At 38.1% G+C, this 18,340-nt stretch overlaps 1 protein-coding gene across 1 annotated transcript in view; it reads left to right on the top strand.

The window, feature by feature from the left end:
- The window catches only part of TDRD7 (tudor domain containing 7), a 93,154-nt gene that overhangs the window by 24,987 nt on the left and 49,827 nt on the right, over window positions 1–18,340 (top strand). Inside the window, exons 3-4 of the mRNA XM_060101784.1 lie at window positions 167–308; window positions 2,159–2,372. Coding sequence (XP_059957767.1) covers window positions 167–308; window positions 2,159–2,372 — 356 coding nt within the window. The remainder of the gene's footprint in view (window positions 1–166; window positions 309–2,158; window positions 2,373–18,340) is intronic.

Raw genomic sequence — 18,340 nt, forward strand, 5'->3', positions numbered from 1 at the left:
AAATATAATTTAACTCTAACATTATCAAAGAGAGAGAGATGTGAATATTTGCATACAGCTTGATTTGGGACATATAAACACACAAAGATGCACTTGGAAAAATCAGCCTTTAGGTACCAGTGAATCTGAGAAATGTTTCTCCTCTCACCTTGCCTCTCATAATTAGATTACCTGCTATGCCGTGGCCTGCACAGAAACTGCAAGAATTGCTCAGTTAGTGGCTCGTCAGAGGAGTTCTAAAAGGAAAACTGGTCGGCAAGTTAATTGTCAAATGAGAGTAAAGAAAACCATGCCATTTTTTCTAGAAGGTAAGATCTTTTCACATGCTAAACTTTTAAAACCTGTCTGTGAATATACTGTCAGATGGAAATATTGCTTGTATTCATGATAAACACCTTTATTTGTTAATATTCATATGTCAAGGGAGAAGTCCTGAAGCTAGTATTTCCATTTGAAATTAAGTGAACCTGATAAGCATGACTTACTAAGTAAAGTAATTATACAGTGTGAAATAACTCAGCATAGATTTTAATTAAACTTATTATGGTAAAGTGTGGTTTTACTCTTTATTTTGGGGGAAAGGCTCCTCTAGAATGTTGGATGAGCCAAGAACCTCTAAGTTAATGTCTTACTTAGGAAATCATGTCTTTTACTATAAATCCTCTATTTTCAGAAAAACGTGAATTATATAGTGCATAAAGGTATTATAGGCAACTCAGCCTGTGTTTACTGATCATTTATCTCAAGGAGCTTATAATCATTTCTAAAACTAAATTCTCAAGAAATAGTTCAATGATGGTAGAAAAGAGTTGATTCCTAAATGCCACAAGGAGCATTTTAGACAAAGGAGCAATCATTGTGAGAATGGCAGTGGAGGGCTTCATGGCAAAGGGGAGACTTAAACCCAGACCTCTAACAGTTGGAAGAATTTAAATTGATGGAGAAGAGATGGGAGGACTGAGATAATGGCTGAGTGTGCTGCATTTGTAAGAATGTGAGGTGACTGCCACCAAGTTACTTGGTGAGTAGAGGGAAAGTAATGGGCTAGTCTAGCAGATGAAGCCATGTTTTGAAGAACCTCATCTGCTAAATACACCAATCTACTCATCCCCTGCTGACTGACCCTCTAGTGACCATCTCCTCATATTCTTTATTTTTTTAAAAAATTTACTTATTTATTTTTTAACATGTTTATTGGAGTATAATTGCTTTACAATGGTGTGTTAGTTTCTGCTTTATAACAAAGTGAATCAGCTATACATATACATATATCCCCTTATCTCCTCCCTCTTGCGTCTCCCTCCCATCCTCCCTATCCCACCCCTCTAGGTAGTCACAAAGCACCGAGCTGATCTCCCTGTGCTATGCGGCTGCTTCCCACTAGCTATCTATTTTACATTTGGTAGTATATGTCCATACCACTCTCTCACTTTGTCCCAGCTTACCCTTCCGCCTCCCCGTGTCCTCAAGTCCATTCTCTATGTCTGTGTCTTTATTCCCGTCCTGCCCCTAGGTTCTTCATGACCTTTTTTTTTTTTTTTTTTTTTTAGATTCCATATATATGTGTTAGCATACAGTATTTGTTTTTCTCTTTCTGACTTACTTCACTCTGTATGACAGACTCTAGGTCCATCTACCTCACTACAAATAACTCAATTTCGTTTCCTTTTATGGATGAGTAATATTCCATTGTATATATGTGCCACATCTTCTTTATCCATTCATCTGTTAATGGACACTTAGGTTGCTTCCATGTCCTGGCTACTGTAAATAGAACTGCAGTGAACATTGTGGTACATGACCCTTTTTGAATTATGGTTTTCTCAGAGTATATGCCCAGTAGTGGGATTGCTGGGTCGTATGGTACTTCTATTTTTAGTTTTTTAAGGAACCTCCATACTGTTCTCCATAGTGGCTGCATCAGTTTACATTCCCACCAACAGTGCGAGAGGGTTCCCTTTTCTCCACACCCTCTCCAGCATTTATTGTTTGTAGATTTTTGATGATGGCCATTCTGACTGGTGTGACACCTCCTCATATTCTTACAAACTGTTCTGAGAATAGAGACTGACAGAAAACATCTGGACAGGGGAATGACATAATGAAACCATGGTTTGGGGAAGCTAATCAATTCCGTTATGTATGCCTGACTTCGTAGGAAAACCAAAAGCAACCCTCAGACAACCAGGATTTTCTTCAGATTTTTCTATCAACAAAAAACCTAATCCAACACTGTTAAGAGACAAAGGAGACTGTCTTGGAGTTAAATCTGTTGCTGAAATGCTGCCTTACACATTACATACAACTATTGGAAATGAAGTATTCAAAGATGTTCCAGTGCAGAGGCATGTGACCATGTCTACCAACAACAGGTATTTGGGCTTTGTCTGACTAAAAGGAGAAGTTTGGTGAACCTAGGATAATAAATATTAAACATGTGTGTTCAGGGTAAGAAGGAAGTACTTTCTGTTTTGTGTAATACAAGTTCACACGTTAGTAGAGAAATGCATCATTACTAGTTAGTCCACTTTCCTGGCTGCCTAAATGTCATTCTCTGAATATCTCCATTTTGTATTTGTTGTGCATTATTGGTAATCTCTCTTTGTAAAAATTATTTTAAAAGTTCTCACAAATTGATCTAAGATGCTATTTCAGCATAACTTACTTTTTCTGAAAACCTTTCATACAATTAATTTTGTAAGTTTTAAATAAAATCTGATTGATTTGTACACTCTACTGTGTTCCAATAATTATACCCATAATTATACAGTAGCATTATACATCCATGCATCAGAATACTGGACTGGAAGTAATAACACAACTGTAAAGTTTTAGTTTGAATGATGCCATTCACTAGCCAGGTGAAATAAGTGAAATTATTTCATCTTTTGGGGCTGTGGTATCTTCATTTGACCAATGAAAATGTTAACTGGGTGATCTCAAAGTTCCTTTCTGGCTGTAAATTTTATGGTTTTATGAGGTAACTCAGGTGAGCAAACTACAACTTATGGGCCATTGCCTGTTTTTGTAAATAACGTTTTATTGGAACACAGCCACATTCTTTATTTATATATTGTCTGTGGTTGCTTTTACACAACTACAGAGTTGTGCAGTTGTGCAGAGACAGTATGGCCAGCAAAGCCTAAAATGTATACTGTTAGACCCTTCACAGAAAAAGCTTGCCATCTCCTGATGAATCAGTAGCACATTCTTCCATCCTGTTTGTAACTCTGCAAAACAAATTTTGTTGTATCATGTTCATTTAAATCAGTGTTCAAAACTTCCATTTTGTATAAAAGATAGTCCCCTTCCCCCCAAGCACTCCCCCAACACTAGACTATTTAGAAATAATTAATTTTGTTAAGTTAGGTAAAAGGGTACTAATTTTTTATATTTTAGTATTTTTTATAAAGTAACCCTTAAATATTTTTCATAATGGTATATATTTAATGGTGTTTATGGTTAGTTATTATAATTTTTGATAAGGTCTAGAAAATACATAATTAAAATTTGGATCTTGACCCAAAGCACTAGTTATGTCCATTATGTGACTGAGGTACCATTGTCTTCTCTGGTTGTGGGCCTAAATTTCAAGATTTTGAATGAATCTATAAAATGACAGCAAAACCAGGCATCCTGGATTGTGGGCCCAGAGGAGCATTCTCCACCCCATGGCCTGGTGTCTCCTCCCTCTCACCTAGTGCTATTGCATGGCCCAGGTAAGTGCCTTCCATCCCTGCAGGTAGCACTAGCAGTGATTGAGTGGGGGCCTTGCCAGCACCAAGCAGCCCACAGAGTAGGCCCAAGGTGGTGCTCTCTGACCTGCTGCCTAGTGTGCTCCCACCCCTCCTCCCCAGCAGTAGGGGCCCAGGGAAGTGTATACTGCTGTACCAGATCAGAATAGCACCATGAGGGCCCTGAAAACTAAATTATTATTGGAACCACAGCCTACAAAGGTGGGCCAGGAGGTATATGATAAACCTAAATGGAGTAACTGCCTGCTAAAACAGGACATTTGTAACTGATTCACTTTGTTGTAGGGCAGAAACTGACACACCATTGTGAAGCAATTATACTCCAATAAAGATGTAAAAAAAATTAAAATAAAATAAAATAGGACATTCGTCTTAACATATGTCCAAATGTCCAGGTTACAATAAAAAAAGTCAATCTTTATACTAAGAGGCCGGAAAATGACAACTTGAATGAGAAAAGATAACCAACAGACACCAACATTATGGTGAATCAGATGTTGTAATTATCTGACAACGATTTTAAAGCAGCTGTTGTAAAAATGCTTCAATTTGCAATTGCAAATACTTTTGAAAAAAATGAAAAAATAGAAAATTCACCAAAGAAAGAGAACATACAAAAAAGAACCAAATGAAACAACCAAAATAAAAATGCACTGTATGAGCTCAGTAACAGAATGAATATGATAGAGCACAGAATTAGTGAACCTGAAGATAGAACAATAGAAATTACCCAATCTGGACAACAGAGTAAACAGACTTAAACAAAACAAAATAATTAGCTGAACCTGAGGGGCCTATGGGGGGAAAAATATCTAGCAGACCCTTAGGGACCTGTGGAGAAAATAAGAAAAGATCTAATATTTGTATTATCAGAGCCTCAAAACAAAGAATGGGGCTGAAAGAGTATTTGAAGGCATAATGGCTGAAAACTTCTCAAATTTGCCTAAGGACGTAAACCTACAGATTCAAGAAGCTTAGGAAATTCCGGACAGGATGAATCCAAAGAATCCCACACCAAGGCACATCATAATGAAACTTCTGAAAACTAAAGACAAAGAAAAAATCTTGTAAACAGCCAGAGAGAAATGACACATCACCCGTAGGGGAATACCAGTTTTAATGACAGTGGATTTCTCATTCACAGTCATGGAGGAATCATGAAGGAAGGAAATGGCATATTTTTAGTGCTGAAAGGAAAAAAACTATCAACCACAAATTTTGTATCCAGCAAAAGTATACTTCAGGGCTGAAAGGGAAATAAAAACATTCTCAGATGAAAGAAAACTAAGAGAATTTGTCATTAGCTGACTTACTCCTAAAGAGTGACTAAAGGAAGTTCTCTCAACAGAAAAGGTGTAATATAAAATGGCTTGGAACTTCAGAAAGGAAAGAGCAAAATGGGTAAAAACAGGTGTAAATAAATGGATTATCCTTCTTCTCATGAGTTTCTTAAATCATATTAGTTTGAAGTAAAAAGTATAACACCATCTGATGAGGTGCTAACATATGTAGCGAAAAACTTAAAGCAATTGTATTTGTAAAGTAGGGAGGGCAAGGAGACCTAGATGAAAGTAAGGTTTTTATACTTGAAGTGGCAAAACATTGAGATGAGTAGAATGTGATGTTATATGTGTATTGAAATGCATAAGCAACCAACAAGAAAACTATACAAAGTGATATACTAAAAAAACATTATAAGTAAATCAGAATGGAATTTTCAAAAATGTTTAACCCACAAGAGTGCAAGAAAAGATAAATAGGAGAATGAGAAACAGGGAACAAATAGAAAACAAATAATAAAGTGCAGACATAAGCCCTAACAAAATGATAATTACTTTAAATGTAAAAACACATGAAAATATGTTCAACTTCATTAGCTATTAGGGAAATGTAAATTAAAACTACATTGACAGGGACTTCCCTGGTGGTCCATTGGCTACGACTCTGTGCTCCCAGTGCAGGGGGCCCAGGTTCAATCCCTGATCAAGGAACTAGATCCCACATGCTGCAACGAAGTTCCCACAGACAGCAACAAAGATCCTGTGTGCCACAGCTAAGACCCGGCACAGCCAAATAAATAAATATTTTTTAAAAACTGCATTGACATACCACCACAACACACCTATCAGAATGACTAAAATAAAAAATAATGATACAATAATAGTAGGGGACCTTAACACCCACTGGCATCAATGGACAGATCATCCAGACAGAAAATCAAGAGGTAACAGTGGTCTTAAACAACACAACAGACCAATTGGACTTAATAGCTATCTATAGGACATTAAATCCAAAAACAGCAGAATACACATTCTTTTCAAGTGCACATGGAACATTCTCCAGGACAGATCACATACTAGGCCACAAAACAAGCCTCAACAAATTTAAGAGGAAGAAATTATATTAAGCATTTTTTTTCTGACCACAATGGTATGAAACTAGAAATCAACTATGGAAAGAAAAATGGGAAAAGAAGAAACATGTGGAGGCTAAAGAACATGCTACTAAAAAACCCTGGTCAATGATGAAATCAAGGAGGAAATCAGAGGGCTTCCCTGGTGGCACAGTGGTTAAGAATCTGCCTGCCAATGCAGGGGACACAGGTTCGAGCCCTGGTCTGGTAAGATCCCACATGCTGTGGAGCAATTAAGCCTGTGCATCACAACTACTGAGCCTGTGCTCTAGAGCCCACAACCCACAACTGCTGAGCCCATGCACCACAACAGCTAAAGCCCACACACCTATAGCCTGTGCTGCACAACAAGAGAAGACACCTCAATGAGAAACCCGCACCCCACAATGAAGAGTAGCCCGTGCTCGCCACAGCTAGAGAAAGCCTGCGCACAGCAATGAAGACCCAATGCAGCCAAAAATAAACAAATTTAAAAAGTTAAAAAAAAGAGGAAATCAGAGAATACCTCAAAAGACAAATGAAAATGGAAATAGAACTTTCCAAAGTTAGGATGCATCAAATGCAGCTCTGAGAGGGAAGTTTATAGTGACACAGTCCTTCTTCAAGAAACAAGAAAAAATCTCAAACAACCTAACCTACCACCTAAAAGAATTAGAAAAAGAACAAAGCCCAAAGTCAGCAGAAAAAATGAAATGATAAAGATCAGAGAAGAAATAAGTAAGAGATCATAAAAACAATAGAAAAGATCAATGAGGCCAAGAGCTGTTTTTTTAAAAAGATTAAAAAATTGATAAACCTTTAGCCAGGCTTACCAAGAAGAAAAGAGAGGGCTTCCCTGGTGGTGCAGAGGTTGAGAGTCCGCCTGCCAATGCAGGGGATGTGGGTTCGTACCCTGGTCCGGGAGGATCCCACATGCCATGGAGTGGCTAGGCCCGTGAGCCATGGCCACTGGGCCTGAGCGTCCAGAGCCTGTGCTCTGCAGCGGGAGGGGCCACGGCAGTGAGAGGCCTGTGTACCGCAAAAAAAAAAAAAAAAAAAGAAAAAAAGAAAAAAGAGAGGACTCAAATAAGTGAAAGAGGAGAAATAACAACTGATACCACAGAGATATTAAAAAAAATCATAATACTATGAACAGTTATATGCCAATGAAATGGACAAATTTCTAGAAACATACAGCCTGCCAAGACTGAAATAAGAACATACAGACAATTTGAACAGACTGGCCACTAGAAGTGAAATTGAATTTGTAATAGAAAAACTCTAAGCAAACAAAGTCCAGGGCTGGATGGCTTCACAGTGGGATTCTACCAAACATATAAGAAGAACTAATACCTATCCTTCTCAAACTATTCCAAAAAACTGAAGAGGGAACACTCCCACATTCATTCCATGGGGCTACCATTATCTTGATACCAAAACCAGACAGAGATACTATAGAGATAGTAAATTACAGGCCAATATCTTTGATGAATATAGATGCAAAAATCCTCAACAGGGCTTCCCTGGTGGCGCAGTGGTTGAGAGTCCGCCTGCCGATGCAGGGGACACGGGTTCGTGCCCCGATCCCGGAAGATCCCACATGCCGCGGAGCGGCTGGGCCCGCGAGCCATGGCCGCGGAGCCTGTGTGTCCGGAGCCTGTGCTCCGCAACGGGAGAGGCCACAGCAGTGAGAGGCCCGCGTACAGCAAAAAAAAAAAAAAAAAAAAAAAAATCCTCAACAAAATATTAGCAAACCAAATCTGACAATATATAAAATGGGTCATACACCATGATCAAGTTTGGATTTATTCCAGGGTCACAGGGATGGTTCAACATTTGTAAATCAATCAGTGTGATACACCACATTAACAAAAGGAAGGATCAGAATCACATGATCATCTCAAGAGACACAGAAAAAGCATTTGACAAAATTCCATATCCATTCATGATAAAAATTCTCATCAAAGTGGGTATAGAGGGAATATATCTCAACATAATAAAGGCCATTTATGACAAACCCACAGCCAAAATCATACTCAGTGGTGAAAACCTTCCCACTAAATTCAAGAATAGGACAAGGATGCCCACTCATGCCACTTCTATTTAACATATTATTGGAAGTCCTAGCCACAGCAGTCAGAGAAGAAAAAGAAATAAAAGGTATCCAGATTGGGAGGGAAGAGGTAAAACTGTCACTACTTGCCGATAACATGATACTTTAAATAGAAAACCCTAAAGTCTCCACCCCAAAACTATTAGAGCTAATAAATGAATTTAGTAAGGTTGCAGGATATGAAATTAATATACAGAAACCTGTTGTGTTTCTATACACTAATAATGAAATATCAAAGAGAGAGTAAGAAAGCAGTCACATTTAAAATGATATCAAAAAGAATAAAACACCTAGGAATAAACTTTGCTAAGGAGGTGTAAAACCTATATTCTGAAAACTATAAAGCATTGATGAAGGAAATTGAAGATGGTACAAAGAAGGAAAGATATCCCATGCTCTTGGATTGGAAGAATTAATATTGTTAAACTGGCCATACTACCCAGAGCAATCTACAGATTTAATACAGTCCCTATCAAAATAGCCAGGACATTGTTCACAGAACTAGAATAATCCTAAAATTCATATAGAACAGCAAAAGACCCTGAATTGCGAAAACAACCTTGAGAAAAAAGAACAAAGCTGGAGTATAACCCTCCCAGACTTCAGACAATACTAAAAAGCTACAGTAATAGAAACAGCATGGTATGGGCACAAAAACAGACACATAGATCAATGGAACAGAATAGAGAGTCCAGAAGTAAACCCATGCACCTGTGGTCAATATATGACAAAGGAGGCAAGAATATACAATGGAGAAAAGGCAGTCTCTCTAACAAGTTAGTGCTGGGAAAACTGGACAGCTACATGTAAAACAAGATATTAAAACATTCTCTCACACTGTATACAAAAGTAAACTAAAAATGGTTTAAAGAAGTAAATGTAAGAACTGAAACCTTAAAAGTCCTAGAAGAACATAGGCAGAATACTCTTTTACATAAATTGTAGCAATATTTGTTTGGATTTGTCTCCTAAGGCAAAAGAAATAAAAGCAAAAATTTTTAAATGGGACCTAATTAAACTTAAAAGCTTTTGAACAGCAACGAAACCAAAAGACAACCTGCACAATGGGAGAAATATTTGCAAATGATGTGACCAACAAGTGGTTAATATCCAAAGTATATAAACAGCTCATACAGTTCAATATCAAAAAAAACAAACACCCCAATCAAAAAAGTGAACAGAAGACCTGAATAGACATTTTTCCAAAGAGGATATGCAGGTGACCCCAGGCACATGAAAAGCTCAACATCACTAAGCATGAGGGAAATGCAAATCAAAGCTACAATGATGTACCATCTCACACCTGTCAGTGTGGCTATCGTCAAAAAGTCAGCACAGGCTGCGCCGGCTCAGCCGCCCGGGAGACAAAGCACCGCCGCTGCCGCCGCCGCACCCGAGCAGGTCCCGGGCCATGGCCGGGCCGCTCCCCGGCTCCGCGTCTCCCGTCCCGCCACTGCTGCCGTCGCCCTAGTCCGCGCCGTGAGGTTTTTGAGCACCAACTACATGCCAGGCACTGGAATTCAGACAAAGAACCTCTGCCCTCCTAGAGCAGGCAAAAATGACCCAGATGTGGAAGCAGAGGCCCAGAGAGGCTTAAAGCTTGCCCGGGGTCACATAGCCTGGACACTACAGAGCTGACATTTGAACCCAGAGAAGAGCAAGCCGAAACCAGAACTGAGCAGAGGGCAGGGAAGTGAGCAGTGGCCTGAGAGGTGTCAGCTGAGATGCCTCCTCCTCCAGGAAGCCTTCCAGGATCCCCCAATTCACGCTCTCGTGGTGTTTCCACCATTGAAGCACTGAGCACACAGCAGATGGACAGTGACTGCAGACACAATGTCAACACCAAAGCTAATGGTCCAGAGGGAGTTTTGGTTCCCAGAGCCCAGGGGGCACCTACTTCTACAGGTTCTTAGGTGGCCTGTGTGTGTCAGATGAGGCTTCCTCCTCCACTCCTGCCCCCACCTACAACCCGCGGCCACATCCTGAGGATTTCTGACTTCTGACCTCCAGAGCTGCAAACCAAGTGTCCAAAGGGCCTGTCTTTGGCTTTACTTTGGAGCAATTAGTTATCCTGACCAAGGAGGAAGTCACTCATCATTTCATTCCCACCACAAGGACGTGTGGAAAAACTGGGGTGATCAGAAGGTTTCCAGACAAAGAGGAAAGGTCTGTCTTGGGATGCCACGAGCCCTTGGCTCACGGGTGAATAATGTTTCATGCCACTTAGGGAACTCTCTTGATATTATTGGTCAAGAAAAAACAAACCTCCTGCAGCTTGATACACAGAGAGACTCACCATCATGGGTTGAAGGAACCCAACCCCCACTCATGAAAACAGTACGGAACACTGAGCCCTTATGTGCCACACACTGTCTTATGTGTTTTACATGCATCATCATTCCTGATAATGACCCTTTGAGTTGGCTGCTGTGATACCCCCATTTTACAGATGGGGAGACCGAGGCACTAGTTATACAGCTGGGAAAGGGGCGCTGCTGTGTTGGTCACCAGAAAGCCCCTCTTGGCATTTTTCCATCAGGAGTCTAGAGACACCCGCCACTCACACACTCCACTGAGGTGGGCACAGCTTGTAAAATGGCTGGTCTTAGGGCCACAGCCTGCGGCCCCCGATTGGGGCAGGACACAATCTCAGCTCCTCAGATCTAGACCCCAGAGTCTAACCAGCTTCCACCTGCTGCAATGAATGGAAAGTGTATTCCAATCCTTCCATCTTCCTGTGTTGGAGCCCACAGCACAATCACCAACCGAGATGCCCACAGGACCTGGGCAGGTGGTGTAGGTGCAGACAGAGGCAAATCATGGGCACGTGTCCTAACGGGGAGGGCCCCTCCTCAGCTAGCTGCTGTCATGTTGGAATTTGGGCCCTGTGTGGCCAGATCTTACTGTTTTCCAGTGAAGCCAGTAATCGAGATTTTTAATGAAATTAGAACATTCTTTAACACCATACACAAAAACAAACTCAAAATGGATTAAAGACCTAAATGTAAGACTGGATACTATAAAACTCTTAGAGAGAGCACTCTTTGACATAATCGCAGCAATATCTTTTTCGATTCGTCTCCTAGAGTAATGGAAATTAAAAATAAACAAATGGGACCGAATTAAACTCAAATGCTTTTGCACAGAAAAGGAAACCATAAACAAGACGAAAAGACAACCCACAGAATGGGAGAAATTATGTGCAAACGATGCTACTGACAAGGGATTAATCTCCAAAATTTACAAACAGCTCATGCAGCTCAATATCAAAAAAACAAACAACCCCATCAAAAAAATGGGCAGAAGACCTAAACAGACATTTCTCCAAAGAAGACATACAGATGGCCAAGAGGCACATGAAAAGATGCTCAACGTCACCAATTATTAGAGAAATGTAAATCAAAACTACAATGAGATATCACCTCACACCAGTCAGGATGGCCATCATCCAAAAGTCTACAAACAATAAATGCTGGAGAGGGTGTGGAGAAAAGGGAACCCTCCTACACCGCTGGTGGGAATGTAAATTCGTACAGCCACCATGGAGAACAGTATGGAGGTTCCTTAAGAAACTAAAAATAAAGCTACCACATGATCTAGCCCACTCCTGGACATATATCTGGTGAAAAACACGGTTCGAAAGGATACATTTACCCCAGTGTTCACTGCAGCGCTGTTTACAATAGCCAAGACATGGAAGCAACCTAAATGTCCACTGACAGATGAATGGATAAAGATGTACATATATACAATGGAATATTACTCAGCCATAAAAAAAATGAAATGATGCCATTTGCAGCAACATGGATGGACCTGGAGATGATCGTACTAAGTGAAGTCAGACAGAGAAAGACATGTCGTATAACATCGCTTCTATGTGGAATCTAAAAAAATGATACAGTTGAACTCATTTACAAAACAGAAACAGACTCATAGACATAGAGAATGAACTTATGGTTACCAGAGGGGGAAGGATGGGGGAGAGGGGCAGATTGGGAGTTTGGGATTGGTATGTACACACTGCATATTTAAAATAGATAACCAACAAGGACCTATTGTATAGCACAGGGAACTCTGCTCTGTAATAACCTACATGGGAAAAGAATTTGAAAAAGAATAGATACATGTACATGTATAACTGAATCACTTTGCTGTACACCTGGAACTAACACAATGTTGTTAATCAACTGTACTCCAATATTAAATAAAAATAAAAAAAGAATATATTAATACAAAAAAAAAAAAGTCAGCACATAACCAGTGTTGGAGAGGACGTGGAGAGAAGGGAACCCTTGTACACTGTTGGTGGGAATGTAAATTGGTGTAGCCACTATAGAAAACAGTATGGAGATTCCTTAAAAAACTAAAAATAGAACTACCATATGACCCAGCAACTCCTCTCCTGGGCATATGTCCAGAAAAAAAACAAAAACACTAATTTGAAAAGATACATGCACCCCAGTGTTCATAGCAGCACTATTTACAATAGCCAAGACACAGAAGCAACCCAAGGGCCCATCAACAGATGAATGGATAAAGATGATATGGTATATATATACAATGAAGTATTACTCAGCCCTAAAAAAGAATGAAATTCTGCCATTTACAGCAACGTGGATGGACCTAGAAAATATTATGCTTAGTGAAATAAGTCAGACAAAGACAAGTACTATATAATATCACATTTATATGTGGGATCTGAAACATACCACACGTGAATATATCAGCAAAAGAGAAACAGGCTCAAAGTCAAAGATATAGAAAACAAACTTGTGGTTACCCAAGGGGAGAGATGAGGGGGAGGGACAAATTAGGGGCATGGGATTAACAAACTATTATGTGTAAAATAGATAAGCAACAAGGATTTATTGTATAGCACAGGGAATTATCTTATTAGCCATTATCTTGTAATAACTTATAATGGAGTATAATCTGCAAAAATACCGAATCACCATGCTGTACACGTGAAACTAATATAATATTGTAAGTAAAATATACTTCAATTTAAAAAATAGTGATAATACTGAATCTGGCAAGGATACAGAGAAAATGGATCACTCATACATTGCTGTTGGGAATATAAAATTGTACAACCACAATAGAAAATAGTTGGGGAGTTTCCTTTTAAAAAAACAAAACATGATACCACTATATGACCCAGGAATCCCACTCCTATACATTTATCCCAGAGAAATGAACACTTAGATTCACACAAAAACCTGTACACAAGTGTCCATAGTAACTTTATTCATAATAGCCCCAAACTGGCAAAAACCCAGATATCCTTCAGTAGTTGAAAGGTTCAGCAAACTGAATACATCCACACTGCAGAATACCTCTCAGCAGTAAAAAGGAATGAACTATTGACACATGCAACAACATCAGTGGATCTCAAGGGAATTATGCTGAGTGAAAGAAGCCAATCTCAAAAAGTTACATACTATGTGATTCTATTTATATAACATTCTTGAAATGACAGAATTATAGAGACAGAGAACAGAGAAGTAGTTGCCAAGAGTCAGGGGTTGGGGAAGGGGGAAGGATGTGTCAATAAAGGGGTAGAAAGAGGGACCCTTGTAGTGATGGGATAGTTCTGGATGTTGATTGTAGTGGTGATTACATGGACCTATATGTGTAGTAAAATTGCACAGAACTATACACACACACGTGTATGTTTAAAACTGGTGGAATTTGAATAAGCTCTGGATTATACCAATGTCAGCTGCCTGGTTTTGGTATTGTACTATGCAAGATGTTACCCTTGGAGGAAACTGGGTGAAGGGTACATGGGACTTCTATGTACATTTTTTGCAAATTCCCATGAATTTATAAATATTTCACAATAAAAGGTTAAAAATTGATAGCAAAATCTTTTTATATGGTTTTAGTTTTGAGAATTAATATAGTATATGCTTTTGTCTTTTGCCTTTCTCCATAAGAATTTTGAATTCCATATAGTCGAATGTCTTGTACATTATTGTACAATGATTTCTAGAACTACATACCTAATTGTCTTCATCTGTCTTTGTATGGATTATATTTCAGACTATTTTAATTATACTCTATTAAAGATGTTGTAAAACATCTTCATCAAATCTTTTTTTAAAGAGCATAATACAATTTGAAAGATACATTTTAAGAGAAATCTAAATATCATCTGGTGGCAGAGATTATGGGCTGCCTTTCTAATTATAAAATCAAAGAAGTTGCTCTTACCAAAATAGAGCAATAGCAAAAGATTTTATTTCTAAACTTATGAAATATTAAGCAGTAATATTAAGTAGTATAAGTTATTATGAGTTTAAACTTTTTAGAGTCACCAAATCTTTAGAGTCGCTAATGAAAGCTATAAATTATCTTCCCAGAAAAATTTTGTGCACATATACATGCATCTTTGTATACTAATGCAGGGAATACATGGGCCCCAGAAGCCCTTCTCAAAAACTCTGGTTAAGAACTCATGCCTGCCGGTTAACAAACTGGAAGGTTCTAGAAAAATAACATAACTGATATTCTCTAATATTGTAGGTATCAATCTAAGTTTACCATGTGTCTACAGTAAAATAGAAAGAGGGGCCAAAAGTGAGGATATACGATTGATTTATGGTTTCTCTGGGAAATGTTTATTTCTAAAAAAATACAATTCATGACAGTTGTATTTTGTTAAAATGATGAGATTATTAAAATTTGGTTTTTAATATATTTATGCATAAAACATAGATGAGTATGGCACTGAAAACCAGGGTTCCATTAGGCCTAGAATGAGAGAAGAAATTGCTGTATGTATATTGTAGTGAGTAAGATCATGAACTTTGGATATGAATAAAGGACTGTCTGGCATTAGCCAATGGGAAGCATGATTGAAAAGGCATCTTTCAAGTATTAAGTTAAAGTAAATGAATGTAGGTTTCTGAGATCTTGTAGGTTTAAAAGTCATGTGCTAAATGTTTATAGGAAGCATTTTCTAAAATACATTTATTGCTTTCTTCTGATTACAAAAGTTCTAATGTATATGGTATAGAAAATTTGCAAAGTAGAAGAAAGTAAAAGGAAGAAAAAAGTCACCTCTAACCCAGACATAAATGTAACCATTAAAAATTATCTTTCTACATTATTTATTTATATAAGTTTTAAAAAATACATATTGGGTCATGATGTATATTACTATTTTATAACCTGTTTTAAAAGGCAATATATTGTGAACATTTTCCATATCATTAAGTACACATCTCTGTTATCATTTTTAGTGTCAGGCTAGTCCATTGTCCAGTCACTCATTGTTGAATATAAATGATTTTCACTATTGTAAGCAATTCTACAATGAACATATTTGTAGAATGATCCTTGCATATATTCACAACTAGTTCCTTAGAATAAATTGGTAGAAATAGACTCTCTGGGTAAGAGGGTATACACACTAAGGCTTTACTAATTTGTGCTCTAAACAGATTATACCAGTTAGATTCTTCTAGAAGCATATGGGAATGATAGTTTGCTTGTGCACTTGCCAACATTGGGCATCAGTGTTTTATTTGCTACTCTAAAAGGTGAAAAAAATGTACATATGTTTTAATTTCTATTTCTTTGATTTTGATTCTTAAGGAAGTTACATTTTTTCATGTTTATTAGCCCATTTATAGATCTTTTGTAAATTACAGGTTTTTGTCTTTTGTTGGTTTTTCTTTCTAATTGGTAAAAGTGATTTATAAATTAAGGATGTTGAGCCTTTTGTCCTGTAATATGTTGGCAATTTTACCAATGTTGGCAAGTTTGTTTAATTATGGTATTTTTGGTATACAAAAACTTTAAAATTTTCTATTTACATCTATTAATCTCTACCTTTATGGCTTCTGCCTACAGGTGTTATGCTTAGAAAAGCATTTCTACCCCCATATTATGTAGTATGTTTTCTTTTAGAATTTTTATGGTTTCAATTTTTGCATTTAAATCTTTAATTCATCCAGAATTAATTTTGTTGTATAGCATGAGAGTAGGAATCCTGTTAGCCAGATGTCCTAATATCAATTATGACATAATCCTTTCTTTCCCTGCTGGTTTGAAACACTATCTCTATCAATACTAAATTGTTATAAATATATGACTCAGTTTCTGGGCTTTCCATTTGGAATCACTGATTACCTGTCTATTCTTTAGCAGTGCCAAACTACTCAGATTATTATAACTTTATAATAAGTGTTAATAACCTTTACTTTTTACTTGCTCCTCTCTCTGCCTCCTAATTTAGTTGGTTGCTTTTGTTATGTGCTTTTGTTAACACCTACTGCCCCTGTTATAACACTTAGTAGACTTTGTTCTTACAGATTCTGTCAGTTCATTAATTATCTGTTGTGTAACAGGTTATCACGAATTTAGCAGTTTACAGCACATACTTATTATCCTGTAGCTTCTGTGGGTTAGGAATCTCAGAACCACCCAACTAGATCCTGTGCTTCAAAGTTTCTCATGAGGTTGCAATCAAGGTATCGGCCATGGCTGGGTCAGCTAAGCAGGAATCCCCTTCCAGGCTCACTCGTGTGTTGTTAGTACAATCCATCCCTTTTGAATTGTCCCTTAGTTCCGTCTGGCTATTGGCCAAAGACCACCTTCAATTTCTTGCCATATAGCCCTTCCTAACATGGCTCTTTACCTCATCGAAACCAGCAAGAGACAGATTATGCTAGCAAAGTGGAAATTAGAATCTTTTGTAATCTAATTATGTATAATCCCCTCAACCTTGAAGTATCCTGTTGATTAGAAGCGAGTTACTCAAAGGGAGGGGATTACACAAGGTTGTGGGTACCAGAGGGGAGAATCACTGGGGGCCATCTACTAGCTGCTTGCTACAGTCACTTTTCTCAACTATACGTGTAGTCCATGAGAATAATGGTACCTTCCTCTTGTTTAATCATTGATCATTACCCTCTGACACAATGCCTGGCATGTAATAGTAGGTCCTTAAATAAATATTTGTGGGATAATAATGTGTCTCTAATAAATGGCATATGTTTGAGTTGGGAGTTTTTTTGTGGGGGGGGACAGTCTAAGTATTTGTCTTTTAAGAAACAAAATAATGTCTTTTATACTTACTGTTATAAAACTGGTTGGACCTCTATTATCTTATTAAGTTTGTTTTCACATGTCCCTGCGGTTTTCCTTGAACATCTTTCTTTTGCTGTGTTGACAGTTTTCTTTCCTGTGCATTAGACCTACCAATGTTTGCATGATAGCAGTCTCTGCTGTATCCTTGCTGTACTTTCACTGTTCGCTTATAACCCTCTGCTTTCTGCTAGAGCCCTCACAGCTGACTCAAAGCAGGGGAAGATTCCAGTTTACATTTTTAGGGCTCTGGTGCAAGGGAAAGGATTGCTGTCTCCCTGCCAGTTCTGCAGAAGTAGGAGCTGGATATGTTTTTGGCATCTTCTGTCATTACCCAGATGCATTAATACCCAAATGTGACGCTCTTATAATTGCAGAGCATCGTATACTAAGTAAGCTTTTGCTGGTCGCCTACAATCTAATACTTTCTTTTAGAATTAAACTACTTTGAGGAGATACGCTTCATTTCAAAGAACTGATCTAACTTTTAGAGTATTCCATACTACTGAAAAATTGCGGAATAGGTGCACTGTCACTATCACCACTAGTCCCACCGCTGGGCAAGATGTACTCTGAGTCATTCAATCATCCTGTTCATTCTTACAGCATTCACTCTCCCTTGCATGTACCAAGCACTGCCCTAGGCACAAGAAACACAAGTAATTAAGACACTTGGGGTCTAGTGAGGGAGACAGACATGAATACAAATTATTTCTCTTTGTGGGTGGTGGTGGGGGGTATTTCTTTGTCTGCATATTTAGAAATTTTTTCTACATATATCCAGCACAATTCACATAAAAATTTTTTTGGTGAGTGTATGAGGTGGGAAATCTACATTTCTTTCCTAAGTAGTTAATTGAGGAATCCCCTCTCTGGTTTGAAATGCCACTTTTATCATGTGCTAAGATGTAATGTAAATTGAGTGTTTCTAAGCTCTCTACTATTTTACTTGTTTGTCCAACTATTTTAAATGTTGTACCTTTA

The sequence above is a fragment of the Mesoplodon densirostris genome, chromosome 6 (assembly GCF_025265405.1).
Source record: "Mesoplodon densirostris isolate mMesDen1 chromosome 6, mMesDen1 primary haplotype, whole genome shotgun sequence".
Taxonomy (NCBI): domain Eukaryota; kingdom Metazoa; phylum Chordata; class Mammalia; order Artiodactyla; family Ziphiidae; genus Mesoplodon; species Mesoplodon densirostris.